Source organism: Protomyctophum parallelum (assembly GCF_964188405.1).
Source record: "Protomyctophum parallelum genome assembly, chromosome: 18".
Taxonomy (NCBI): Eukaryota; Metazoa; Chordata; class Actinopteri; order Myctophiformes; family Myctophidae; genus Protomyctophum; species Protomyctophum parallelum.
In genome coordinates this window covers 16,926,628-16,941,206 of record NC_139716.1, presented here as the reverse complement: position 1 = coordinate 16,941,206, position 14,579 = coordinate 16,926,628, and the positions used below count along the sequence as shown (strand labels likewise).

At 42.1% G+C, this 14,579-nt stretch overlaps 1 protein-coding gene across 1 annotated transcript in view; it reads right to left on the bottom strand.

Annotated features, from left to right (window-relative positions):
- The window catches only part of LOC310875852 (pyruvate carboxylase, mitochondrial-like), a 427,358-nt gene that overhangs the window by 306,949 nt on the left and 105,830 nt on the right, over positions 1-14,579 (bottom strand). The window contains exon 11 of the mRNA XM_083789259.1: positions 3,907-4,069. Coding sequence (XP_083645385.1) covers positions 3,907-4,069 — 163 coding nt within the window. The remainder of the gene's footprint in view (positions 1-3,906; positions 4,070-14,579) is intronic.

Genomic DNA, 14,579 nt, shown 5'->3' with positions numbered 1-14,579 from the left:
AAGGACCCGGCAGGGAAAAACATCTAGGGATAAGACCTCACAGGGGAGGAGAGTGAGAGCACCCAGCAGGGAGAAGAGAGATACAAAACTCATAAGGATGACCTTCGTAGTCTTCTCATGTGTGACTGCTGTCAAAGAACATCATGGGCCCTGTCTCACACACATCCTCAGAAGATATGCCACGGAGAGACAAACGTTCCCATGCGTACACACACATACACACACTCTCAATCACTCCCTCTTAAGCCTCTTAGTTCATGGAATCTAGTATGTGGATTTCCCTGCGTCTGTTTGATGTGTAAAAACTCCCGGGGATGATGGTGCAATGGCGACAAATATACACAATCCAACCAAAACGGTAGACAAACCTGCAGTGAGGAACTAAATACACAAAAAACGATGTTGAAAATTAAGCATTTATACATTGATCTGGGATAACGTCACACATCAACATGGTTTTGTGAATTTAAATGGGAATAATGGCAAACAAGTTAGTCCCCAACTTGTTTCCCATTATTTTACGAGCTGATTCATGAGATTGTAGATCAGCTATTGTTGGCGTGTGACACGGTCGTACAACAAAGTATACGCCTGGTTGGCATGGTTGTGTCTCTGCATGAATGTTTGGTCTGAACCGGAAGGGGAAATATTGAGAAAGCTTTAAAGGCCTTTCCGACACATCATGTTTTGTACCATTCTATCTTTTTCCACTGTTTCATTATAAGTTTTAAATCATGTGCAAAAATAAAGGCGCTTTACATAGATAAAAATAGCAGATCTATAGCTCATAGTGCGGCACAGAGTGCCGCGCTATGAACTTGTATAGGTCTGCTATTTTTGAAAAATCGTGAAAATGTGTCTGAAATCTTTGAATATATATTGTTACAGAGCAAGTTTTTAACTCAAATCTTTGCTACAGAATCAGAAATGTTGTCCAGATTGAAAGCTTGACATTCGGGCAGAAATCACATCAAATGTCAATGTTTCAACAACAAGACACGCAACGTGTCTTTTCAATGTATTATATATTTGTTTGTGTTGTGTTGTTGTTATCAACTTGTATTCCCTATGGTCAAAACCTTCAGACTTTAGTTCAAGACTATCTCCCACGTTTCCATTATATATTTTACAGGTCATTGCACAGTTCCATACGTTTCCAAACATTTCTGACCTGATGATGGTGGAAAGATAAGTAATGCACCAGGGCAGTCCCAACGAGCCACAGTCCAATGAGCAGCTTGCCTTCAAGGCAAGCTGTTTTCTGTCCCTTTACAAATCGATATGGCGTTCATACCATTTTAACCCATTTAGGCCGATTTAGGATGATTCTACAAATGTCTTCTAAATCCTGACAGTTTTCTTGAAAAACCTAAGTTATGTCAGTGGTTCTCAAACATTTAATCGGCCGCCAAGCCCCATCTGAAAATATGTTGTTCGATTTGAGTTAAAAAATGTTCGCTCTGAAAGAACATAATAGTCAAAGATTTGTGCCACATTTTCACGATTTTTCTAAAATAGCAGACCTACAAGCTCGTAGCGCGCCACTCGGTGGCGCGCTATGAGCTTGTAGATCTGCTATTTTTAAATGGCATAACATAATGCTTAAAACACCAAAAAGGGTTCCCGCCCAAAATGGGTTAATGGGGTCAGAGGGAATATATTCTGACCTCAGTATATATGGGAACTGGGCTCTCCAAACCAGCACTCCACCGAACATGTTTTGGAAGTCAACCTTTTGGCTCGACCAAATGGAACAGTCTAAGTGCAGCTCCCCGATAACATGATCCACACGCTCCCATAGAGCAGGACACCATGAAAATAAAATCATGGCAACTGGTCATGGGGGAAAAAAATGAATGTTTCTTGGAGGTAAATCAACAACAGACACCAACAGATGTGCACACACGCGTGGAGAACCCTCTGAGATGAGTCCTCCACTGGTGTCGCGCTTTCTGACATGCAGTATTATGGCATGTGGGTTTCAGAAGGCCCGGGGCACCAAGCGTGTGCATGCTTGTGCATACATGCATGTAAGGTCTGTGTGTGTGTCCAAGCCCATATTCTATGCTACACGCATATGTGTGTGTGTGTGTGTGTGTGTGTGTGTGTGTGTGTGTGTGTGTGTGTGTGTGTGTGTGTGTCCAAGCCCATATTCTAACCCTAACCCCCCAGGCTTCTTCATTGACAGCAGCAGTGTTTTGTTGACTGGAGGACAGTTGTGAGTTCCAGTGACTGTACTGCTCTTCATGCTGTGTGTGAGTGTGTGTGTAGCTAGTGCTACAGGTTAAAAGACAAAAAACATAGCTAACGTTAGCTAGCTTGCTCACACACACTACACACTGTGTAAGCTCACAATGCGACGCGTTGTGAGCTTGTAGAGCGGCTATTTTGGGTGTGCTGTAACGCCGCCGCGCAACGAAGTCGATGTATAGGTACAATCGAAACTAAAATGAGAACATGCAGAGATTCATTAATTGCGAGTGGAGAGCTACACTGCATGCTGAATGCTGAGTGAAGTGAACCGTTCCGAAAAAGATAGGCTGCGGCCTATGTCATGTCACTTATGTTGGGCTTAATTCTTGTGGTCATGATTTCATCCGAGGGACCGTCACCTCTCTCTCTCTCTCTCTCTCTCTCTCTCTCTACACTAGTACACAGGTCCATGCTGTGTTTTTTTCAGCAAAGAAGGAATTCCCCATCTTATCCATTAGCTTTTACTCAGTCGTGTGTTTCTTCCAATCACTCAATAGTGTCCCAGACTGAAGGTCATGATGCTCTTAACTCTCAACTAAAAAACTAAAAATAAAAACCTTTCATTCATAACAAACACAAACACTTCCATATCAGCCAGCCTTGGCTCCATCACTCTTCTCACTGTGCCAGGGCCCGGTGCACAGGACACATTGAAACCTATACTTCCTATTTTCTCAAAATCAAAGCCTGTGCAACTGTAAAGTATCTGGCACAGAAATGATCCTCTCAAACATCAAAACCTGCAAATTCAGTATGAAGTCACCATAATGGGCAAATGATGGTCCTCCAGCACGTAACAATGGACATTGTTTTGTACTAGAGCACACGACAATGCACAGCAGGTAACATGCATGTGCGGGTGCCTTAAGTAAGCATTATTGAGTCTTGGCTAACGGTTATGGGGAGAAAAAAAAACATTCAAAATGGTGGTCATCCTGTACAAACAACCATCAGTGCCGTCTCCAGGGAATAATCAGCAGGGGGGCCTTCCTTTTTTCAAAAGGGGAACTTTTCAAGTTCACCACCCATAATAGCAAGCAAATGCTCACATATACAATAAACAACAACACAAAAGCCTTCACCACCAGTCTATACTTATATCTACTTGCCGCCTAGTGACGGCAGTGACAACCATCCAATACTGTATATGTTTTTTACTTTTACATTGGAATATGGAATGTGTTCAAGGGCCACAAGACTGGTGGTGAAGGCTTTTGTGTTGTTGTTTATTGTATATGTGAGCATTTGCTTGCTATTATGGGTGGTGAACTTGAAAAATAAAGTGCCCTCTTTGAAAAAAGGAAGGCCCCGCTGCTGGTTATTCCCTGGAGACGGCACTGATGGTGTTTGTGCAGGAAACATACAGAGCTCGTAAAATGCTCTGTATGAGTCATTATTATTACATAATTACAACTTGGGGGGAAAATTTACATTGTCTGAAGAGCTTGCTGCTCAAGGACCTTTGAGCAACTCTATCCGCAAACAAACCTCGGCTTGAAAGGTGCATTCAGTGGATGACGTGTGAGCGGGTATATGGTGCTGTGGGCCGTCCGTCTATGAGTGAGCATTTCTGTCTCGTGTCTCCTGGCACAACAAAACCAACGAAAAAGCAAAAGGTGAAAGCGTGAAACGCCAGGCGGCGGCGGCCCCTACCTCAATGCGGCCCGTGTCTGGCTGGAAGCCTCTGGCCGGGTCCTCGGTGGTCACTCGGCACTGGATGGCGCTGCCGTTCACCCTGATCTTCTCCTGCTTCAGACCCAGCTCGGGGAGGCTGTGGCCCTCGCATATACGGAGCTGGGCGTGCACCAGGTCCACACTGGTAGGAGAGAGAGAGAGAGAGTAAATTACTTGACTTAAAAGTTTTAAAGTATGGACATTTTCTGAATACACATTTATACTCAGAAGAATGCACATAAAGTGCACAAAGACCCACACACGGTCTGCACTTGCAATATGAACTTTATTTGAGCCCTGCCTACTTACCCGCCTCAGAGCATACAAACAGGTGTGCGTAAGACTTTGTTGCCTGAATACACATTTATGAAATACATTATCGGGGGCACAAAGAGTTGTATGTGTCTCGGTGCTTGAATCCAAACGAGCCCTAACTGTACAGAATATGAGCACCACATGCACATTAGTCACTTTAGTCGGTCATATTACCAACACCTGGGAAGAATCGTGGGTACAGAAAGAAAGCACCTTCTCCTCCAAATAGGTCGACTGCCTATAATGGAGGAGATTGAACAGTATGTTCAAGCTGCTTTGCCTTACACTTGAACAACTCCATAATCCTCAAGCCTCTGACGGATTGAAAAAAGTTTGCAGAGAGAGAAGAGAAGAGAAGAGAAGAGAAGAGAAGAGAAGAGAAGAGAAGAGAAGAGAAGAGAAGAGAAGAGAAGAGAAGAGAAGAGACAAAAACATTTGTTGTGGGAGCGTTTGACATATTATTGCTAGTATAAAAACTGCAATGTAGTTGTACTCCGTTACAAGTAGAAGTCCCGTATTCAAAATGTACTCAAGATTAAAAGTACAAAAGTATCTGTGTCAGAATGTACTTAAAGTACAAAAAGTAAAAATACTCATATTGCACAATGTCCCATTTCACAAGTTTAAAGTGTGTACAAATCATTTGAAAATAGTCGACCTACAAGCTTGCGCGCGAGCGTGTGCGCACACACACACACAAAGATGCCCTGACATCAATTACCAGGTGCACACATGAACACACACAACTGGGCACTACGGTACAGTGTGTCTGTGCTGAAGGGAGCCAGAGAAGACAACAGGGAGACATTAGCAAATGAGCAGTTATTTCTGGGCACTATCTAAGTAGTGCTATTTGGCTGTTGAATCATAACATCTCCATTAGCCTACATTCACATTCTGGCCTTGCGCAAGGACAATTATTATGCATGAGGTTGGGGTGATAAGTGCCAGAGTAAAGCTGATCCCTGCTCCACTATAGCTTCAAGAGATGCAAATTTTATGTTTTCATTAAAAAGCTCCATGAATATGGGTGTGGTTGTTTTTGAGTGGTGCAACCACTCCCATAGACCGCTATGTGTGTCCCTGGGTCCATGGCTGGCTGTGCCCGTCTGTCCGAGCACGAAAATAGCGTTACTGTTGCGCAAACTAGCACGCGCACACACACACACACTAACTGTATAGATGAATACACTATATCTATATATACACAAACACACACACACTCTCTGCCTACGGCTGTGTCAGTGTCGTTCGGAAATCCGATCACAGCAGCTGATTCACCTGATTGGCTATCAGCCCCGTCACTCAACAGCGTTAGACAACAAACATGGCTGCCCCCACTGCGGTAACTCATGACCGTATCAATCTGGCTATTAAATCGACGTATGATAAATAGTTTCTTTACAGACACGAGAGGTTTTATAAACACAATCATCCGACATATTTTACCGCTTTTGTTTACATGCTAGAAGTAGCGCTCGTTGGCTGTGTTTGTTTGGATAGCAAACGGGTTAGCCATAGCCACATTGACAACATCATCTGCATTCCTACTATTCCTGTTTTTAGTTCATGTAAAAAAAATCAATATTAGACACGTACCGCGAGGTGATTGAATGAGGTCCCTTCCAGGGCTCAGGAAATACATTGTATAATAATTTGACTCAGACAAATTAAAAGGCCTGCAGCAACATTTGTCCCTCGATGCAACCCTGGACAGTCCATTTCATTTGAAGAATGGACGATGGACACAACATGCAAAGCTACTCTGACCAATCAAACTCTGGGTGGTTTTGTTCCTTCAATTTACTTCAGGTTAGACCGTTGGTATGGCAATTTCACAATAAATTGCTTCTGGGGTGTCTACTAATAATAATAATAATTATAATTATAACTTCAACTTATATAGCGCCTTTCTAAAACCCCATGAACAATTATTAACCGTGCATCTCCGAGAGTTCAATATATTCCTTTGATCAAAACCCCCTCCTATAAGCTCATTACATTTCAAACTCCAGGGTTAGACTAATTGAAGACACCTGCTTCTGGTGATTGATATTGTGCTGCTAATGAACGGGAGACCTTCATTTTAGCTAGTCGAAGAATGAAGGCCTCTGTTGATTCAATGTGTTTCAACAAATTAATGTCAAATATCTAAATATTAAATAAAGCAGTTGAGCCCTGATGAAGAGCGTATAGGTCGAAACATGTCGGTTGAATAAAGTTTTCCTCCTTTTTAACATTAAGTGTGCCCGGATCTCCGCTTTTAAAGTCAATTTCCCATTCATGTTTAGGCATGGGTTCAGTGGTTTCATTTGTCAATTTGATTTCAGTTTGTATAGTAGACTAGGTACAGTACTGTTAATTAAGTTAAGCCATGGGTTTGGTGCGTTTTAAATAATTAAATCAGATTAGGCATTGTTAGTATAGCTTATGGGTATGTGACTATGTATGTGTTTGGTATGGTTTCATTAATGGACACTGTCAATATGTTAAGTTTAGGTATGTGTTTGGCATGGCTTCATAAACCCATTAAAACTATTTCAGCTAAATCATTTTAACCACTTTAACCATATCATATACTTTGGCTTTTAGAAAAGAAAGTAGGAACGTGTGCAAATCTTTATCTTCTTCTTCTTCAGAAAACAAGTTTTAACTATTTTGTTTTAATCTGGGGGACTTTTTGAGATGGGGGTCGGCGGCCAAATAAATATGAATTTGGGGGTCCTTGAAATTAAATATGCGTTTTTTTCAGATAACTGTCAGTATTTAGAAGACATTTGTAGAATCAAGCAAAGTATATTGCCGAGCCTTTGACTTTAATTTGGAACACCCTGCAGTAAGGTAAATTTCTACCTTGCTCATGACTCACTTTAAATATTATTTTAAGCTCCATTCTATGTACCAGGAGCAAAATATGAATATTTTATGACAGTAAGCATAATTCTATGTCTATGTTGTCCTTCTTGCAATGGTGCTTGTATGGTTCTAAGGGCTTCTGAATAGTGGGCAACTTTATTTTCTGCCAATCTGGCGAAAACGGGAAACCCCAGAGAATGTTGTGCATAAATGATGCTTTTCTAACCTCTGGCTGGGATTTCTGAGTGTCAATACTGACAGTGCCTTCTCCTGTACTTGAATTAAACGACCTGTTGTATAATTACATTTCCTACAGTACATGGCAGCCAACAATCTATCCATCGCAGCCATCCATCCATCCCACCTATGACAGTTCATTTATTATTTTCCATACTTCCATTCATTCAGTCAGTCAGTCAGTCAGTCAGTCACGTTTTTGTTTTCTTTGTCTTGAGTTACAGTCCAACGTCGTGTTTTAAAACCTGTATGGCTTATGTAATGTATAATATAAACATGAAAAGACAAGACCAATAGGACATAGTATGCAGTGGTAGAAAGAGTACTCAAATGTTTTACTTAAGTGAAAGTTTCAATAATGCAATATAAAATACTCTGTTACAAGTAGATGTCCGGAATTCAAAATGTACTTGAGTAAAAGTACAAAAATATTGATAACAAAATGTAGTTAAAGTATTAAAAGTAAAAGTCCCATTCCACAAGTTCAAAATGTGTAAAAAATATATATATTTTGAAAATAGCCAAGCTCACAATTCGTGCATCACATTGTGAAAGTAAAGTAAAAGTACAATATTTGCGTCTGAGATGTAGTGGAGTAGAAGTAAAAGTATTGGAAATTGGAAATACTCAAGTAAAGTACAAATATCTACAAAATTATACTTCAGTAAATGTACATAGTTATGTTACACCACTGCTTGTATGTGTACCACTTCTTTGTGACCGTCAGGCAGTGACTCTGGAGGGAATTCCGAGGGAATGAGACCATTCCTGGTTCATTATGGACTCCTCTTAGCGTTAGCATCAAAGTGTCCTTCAGAATGAGACACTGGAACCCCCAACAGCTCCCTGTGTGCAGCTCAGTGGCTGCCCACCTGCTCCTAATAGTTAGAAAGGGTTTAAATAAAGAGGTATGTGTGCACTTATAGCAGGATAATTTGGGACTGCATGATGTGCTGTAGGCCAAGGCTTCCCAAACATTCGTCAATTTGGCATTACAAAGTCATAGAATTGGAACTTTAGAAAAGTGCAGCCAGATACACACGTATACCAGTGTTGTTGTCGTCGACTAAAACTAAGATGAAAAATGTTCGACGACTACCTTTTTTTTCACTGACGAAAACTAAATGGAAACTAAATGAAAACTAAGCTATGATGACTAAAACTAAGACTAAATAAGTAAATATATTGACAATTTCGTCAACAAATAAAAACTAGACTAACATTTTAGAAAGGGACTAGTGGACAAGAGATCCAGTATAAGTCATTTTACACTTGGTTGCATGCTGAAAATAGCCGATCGACAAGCTCACAACACGTCGCAGCGCGACGCGTTGTGAACTTGTAGATGAGCCTGTAGATGTGCTATTTTTCAATAGCTAAAGCATAACATAATGCGAACACCAAAAGGGTAAGTACAAAGTTTGTACTTAAGTACATTTACTTAAATGTCCACCTCACATCCCACAGTAGCTTCAAAGCAACAACCACCCTCTCCCAAAACCAAACATGCTTTTATCTGTATTCTAGGTCAATGCCATGCTATGTTCTCTCCCTCAACTCATGGTAACATAAAAAACCCAATTAATTCATCTATATTCAGATATGCAACGTTAGAAGCAAGTTTGCTATGGACATTGTTTTTGCACAATACCAAACGGATGGTCACAACACGATCTAATGCCTAATGTATGCTCTGTGGCACGATTGCAAATCGACTGTGTCACGTCCAAAGGTGCGTTGCGGATGCAACACATTGTGAGCTTCCAGATTGTCATTTTTTGCTGTGTGACTTCAAAGAATAAATAAGGCATCAGTGCTCATTGCTATAGTGAGTCACCGTATTCATCTGAAGAAACAGATCAGGGTGACATATTTCAAATGTTACATATTATTTCAATGGAGCTGCCCTTTTAAAAGGCTGCTAGTTGACAGTAAATCGCCATCGAGTCCAGAGGGCAGAAAAGGTTAAACTGTAATCACATGAAAACGAACAGCCTTGTCAGCTGATACATTCCAGGGATCCCAGCCAAGATATATAATGTATTGGCCTGTGACACGCGCACACATATACATACCCCCTGCATCATTCAGGACCTCTCCCCTATTAAACAATGTACATGTTATTCAGGCACATGGCGAGGAATGCAATTGTGTAAGGTACAGGGAAAGTACATTAGTTTAATATTCACCAGGAACTGGGCGCAAACACTGCACCTGCCTATAGTGCACGCAGACAGGTTCTTCCTGCGCGCACGCACACACACAAGAATTCATGCATGTGCACCGTGGAGGCGGCTGAGTGCTAATTGCATATCATTTTCAGTCTTTTCACTCAGAGCTAGTTAGCGAGGGAGGACGATATGGCTGCCTGCCCGGAACAGAGAGAGAGAGAGAGAGAGAGAGAGAGAGATATGTGGGGCAGAAAGACGGTGTGTGTGTGTGTGTGTGTGTGTGTGTGTGTGTGTGTGTGTGTGTGACTGTGTAGGCTGACAAGACGGAGAGAGCGAAGGGAAAGGGACATTGGAGGTGCCAAGAGAAAGAGAGAGGAAGCGATGGGTAGAGAGATGGAGAGCACGAGAGAGAGAGAGAGAGAGAGAGAGAGAGAGAGAGAGAGAGGGAGGAGAGCATGGAGGTGAGTCGGTGAGAGCAACAGGAGTATGACAAAGGATGATCCCCCCCCCCCCCCCCCATCTATCCTCACTTCCTTTTCTCATTTCCGTATCGTCCTCCCTCATTCCCTTGCCTCTTCTTCCCTCGCTCATGTTCTCACTTCCTGATTTGAATGTAGTACTAGACCGACAGGCCGACAGTTTTCTGAAAAACCTAATGTTTCTATGTCAGTGGTTCTCAAGAATATATTCAAACATTTGGGCCACTTTTTCACGATTTTTCAAAAATAGCAGACCTACAAGCTCGTAGTGTGGCACCCGGTGCCGCGCTATGAGCTTGTAGATCTGCTATTTTTCAATAGCTAAAGTACAACATATGCCACCAAAAGGGGTTCCTGCCCAAAATGGGTTAAGAGAGGTTTAAGTCAAGCTTTGATGTGGTCCGTTTAAAGCCACAGTAGTTATGGCTCCAGGTGCCACATTATGAATGTAGTAATGTTCAGCAACTACAGGCTATAAAGACTAGAATATTTTCATGGGGGAAAAACAATTATCGAGTGAGAATCGTGATTCTTGTGAAGGAAAATCGAGATTCAACATTTGAGCAAGAATTTGTGCAGCACTAACACGCAGGGCATGCACGTTCTGAAATGTACAGCTAGGAGAATATAGCACTGGTCAGTGGTCATTTTATGTGACCAGGAAGTGCAGTATGAGTCATACGAAATATATAAAAGAAGAGAAAGTAACTGTACGGTTATACCTGTACAGTGCACACCACTGTTGTTTTTGGCAGAACATTTAGATTTTAGTGACTTGATCTCTACTAGTCCACTAGTCCCCTCCTAACATGTTAATCTAGTTTTTATTTGTTGACGAAATTGTCAGAATATTTAGTCTTAGTTTTAGTCACCATAGCTTAGTTTTCATTTAGTTTCCATGTAGTTTTCGTCAGTGAAAAAAGGCAGTCGAAACGTTTTTTTGTCTTAGTTTTAGTCGAGGAAAACAACACTGGTGCACACACACACACACACACACATATAGTCATATACACATCGTTGCAACTAGTCCGCGTCACCAGTCTGTGGAGATCATGCAACGGGCAACGCCAGCCTGGCCACTGACCGCACTGATTTCTCACCTAACTGCATTGTTGTGCTAAGAAAATAATTGAGTCGTTAAAAGGTATTAGAATAAAATGTTAACGCAATTAGGTTTTGGCAGGTCCATACATGTGGGGTGGGGGCAGTTAAGCTTTTATATGGAGGTCCAGTCTCCTCACAGAGCACAGTGTTTTCAGCAGAAGCAGTGTGATACAGCATGCATATACACCGGTATTGTCAACATGGTGTAATAATACACAAGTCTTTGCTTGGTGTCGTAAAAGCTTACTTTCCATTTTGCTTTCATTAATAATGCCGAGTGTTGCTCTCTCGTGTCAAAGTGTTTCTGTGACACGCTGTAGCGCTTCCTGTGTGATCTTTCAGTTTGTTCAGAGTACCAGAAGATGCAACAAGTTGAGAACAGTGTCACACCGCTCAACTGATACAGTATTGTGAATGAGAGGGTGGGCTACCATCATACTTTCCTCTCCTCACCTCGTCTTTCCTCACCTACGTCCCTCTCTCCTTTCCTCAGATCTCTCCTCATCCGTTTAGCTCCCATGACCCATCTAATATTTCACTTATACTCTCTAAAAGAAGAAAACTGTTTTATCCTGTTGGTAAACACTTGACAGTCATTAATCTGATTAATTCATGATTTTCAATATATGGCTATTATTACTACAGTGGTGTGTGTGTGTGTGTGTGTGTGTGTGTGTGTGTGTGTGTGTGTGTGTGTGTGTGTATATAGACATAGTCAAGGATGTCTATAAGGACTCATTTATCCAAGTGATATGTGGCAAAAGGCTCACGGACCCAATCCCCCTACAACTGGGCATAAAAACAGGCTGCCCGTGGAGCGCGGTAAACTTTGTGCTGGCAATCAATGGATGGCTACAATGGATGTGCCAGTGTGCGCCTAACGTGTATAACGTGGTCGCCCTGTCCAAAATACAACATATATTTTCCAATGTTCATATACCAAAGAAGATACTGTATGACTTGAACAACAAAACTGTACAGCGAGTGAGAGAATAGTTTGGCCTGAGCACACACACAACCCGGGACTTCATATTCCACAGTAAACGGGAGGGAGGGCTCGGGATACCGAACATTGAATGGACATATATATCCACACACCTTTCCCACCTATTAAACATGCTTAACAGTGACGATCGGGCAGTCAGAGAGCTCGCCAGAGCCTCGCTAATTCTCGATCTGGAGCGACGCAAGGTCCCCAAAACAAGAGACGCCCCCAGCTTCCTCGGGTTCAAAAAGAAGCCCAGTTGTAAATTGGATACCAACGCAACTGGTTTTGGTGTAAACTCTGACTGGCCTGATCTGAACGATCTGTGTAACTGGATTGGTGTCTCTTTGGAGTGGAAAGGAGCGGACAACGAGACGGTGCACGTCTCTGAAACTGTTATCACTGACCCGTCAATCAACGCTCACGCAACAGTAAGCCGCGGCGACGGAACAACAAGCGCGCTCCCACTCAATTCTAAAAAACGCAGCGATTGATGAGGACATTCTCATTTTCACAGTAAAGTCACGCCTTCAAGTGCTGCCAACCAAACCGAATCTATCAATCTTGTTTCCCAATAATCATGACCCTCACTGTCTACACCATGGACAGCATCAGACCATAGAGTCTATGTCTCATATATTAAACGGCTGTAATATCTACAAAGGACTGTATATAGCCAAGCATGACAGAATTGTGAACATTATTGCCAAAGATGTGTCACCTATGTTTCATTCCTCCGTTGTGTTTTACAAAAATTCCTGTGTGAAACCAGAAATGTTTCAATGCAATGACCCAACCGTGTTTGCAAATAAAAAACAGCAGAGAGGTTTTTCTATTGGAAGTTGGCTGTGCTTTTGATTTAAGTTTAGAGGAAGCTTTCCTTACTAAACAAGTAAAATATCAACCATTAGTACAGACCATTATACAACTGGGCTATACGTGTCAGCTCATTGTTTTTATATTTGGCAGCCTGGGCCATGTCCACAGGCTAGTGGTCAGAGGCTTGATGATTATAGGGTTGTCCAAGTGTAAGGCAAAGCAGCTTGCAACATACTGTTCAATCTCCTCCATTATAAGCAGTCGGTCTATTTGGAGGAGAAGGTGTTTTTTGTACCCATGATTTACTTTCGGTGTTGGTAATATGACAGACTGAAGTGACCAATGCTGTGAATAAGTTCTGTGTTGCCTATATTCTGTACATTTAGGGCTTGTTTGGACTCAAGCACTGAGACATGTGATGTTTCGAGTGCGTGGTATATCAGAAGCAACTGAAAATATTTGTGTCCTTGATAATGTATTTTATAAATGTGGACTCAAATGAAGAATTCGAAATGTGTGCGCGTCAGTGGTAAATACATTTGCACAAATTGCTCCAGGGCACATTGATCATTTTGTTGAAGCGAATGCAGACTGTTGGCTGTATTTAGCGTGTCTTAAGTACCAGGTCTTATTCCCTAACTTGAGTAAACTAAAGACCTGGAGGCGTGATCAATGCCATTTGGCTATTCTGAGTGGCCAAAGAGCATTGATCACGCCTCCAGGTCTTTAGTTTACTCAAGTTAGGGAATAAGAACTGGTACTTAAGACACACAAAATACAGCCCTATGTCTTTACAAAGTACACACACACACACACACAGATAAATAACTAGAGGTGTAGCCAACATGCTTTTCAGTAGAGCCTGCAAGAATGACAGTGAAGCGACTGAGCGAGAGAGAGAGAGAGAGAGATGATGGGCTACCATCATGAGAGAGAGAGAGAGAGAGAGAGAGAGAGAGAGAGAGAGATTGTATTGTGCCTTCTGCTTTGGCAATGCAAAGGTATCCTCATGCCAATAAATAAAGCCCTTTGAATTGAATTGGAAGAAGAAAATAATAGAAGACAGATGGAGGGAGCGAGGGAAGGAAGGAAGGAAGGAGGGCGTGAGTGCAGAGGTAGAGGAGACAGAAGGGTAAACAACAATAGGAGGGAGGAACCGTAGCTGGTCAACAGAACTATAGACAAACACTACAGAATCACAAAAGCACAGACAGAGAGAGAGAGAGGTGAGTGGAGACGAAATTCAAATTCAAATCATAGCTTCAGTGTGGCATTTTGACACCAATTTAGCGCGCACACACACACACACACACACACACACACACACACACACAAATGGAGGAAGCTGAAGAACGAGTAGAGAGAGAATTGTGGGTGTGGGGTGTGGAAGAGGAGAGCATGGAGATGGAGAGCGCGAGAGAGAGAGAGAGCGAGAGAGAGCGAGAGCGCGAGAGATAGCGAGAGAGAGAGAGAGAGAGAGAGAGAGAGCGAGCGAGAGAGCGAGAGCGATATGGAGAAAGGCAAAAAGGCGAGAGGAACCTGCATGGGATTGAATATAAAAAATAAATGATATACAAATGATATATTAATTATGTATTAAGTATATATACCCGCTCCACCCATATAGACCACTCTTCCCAGAGGGCAGAGTGGTTGTTTACAAAGGTAATTTAAAAACAATTACGC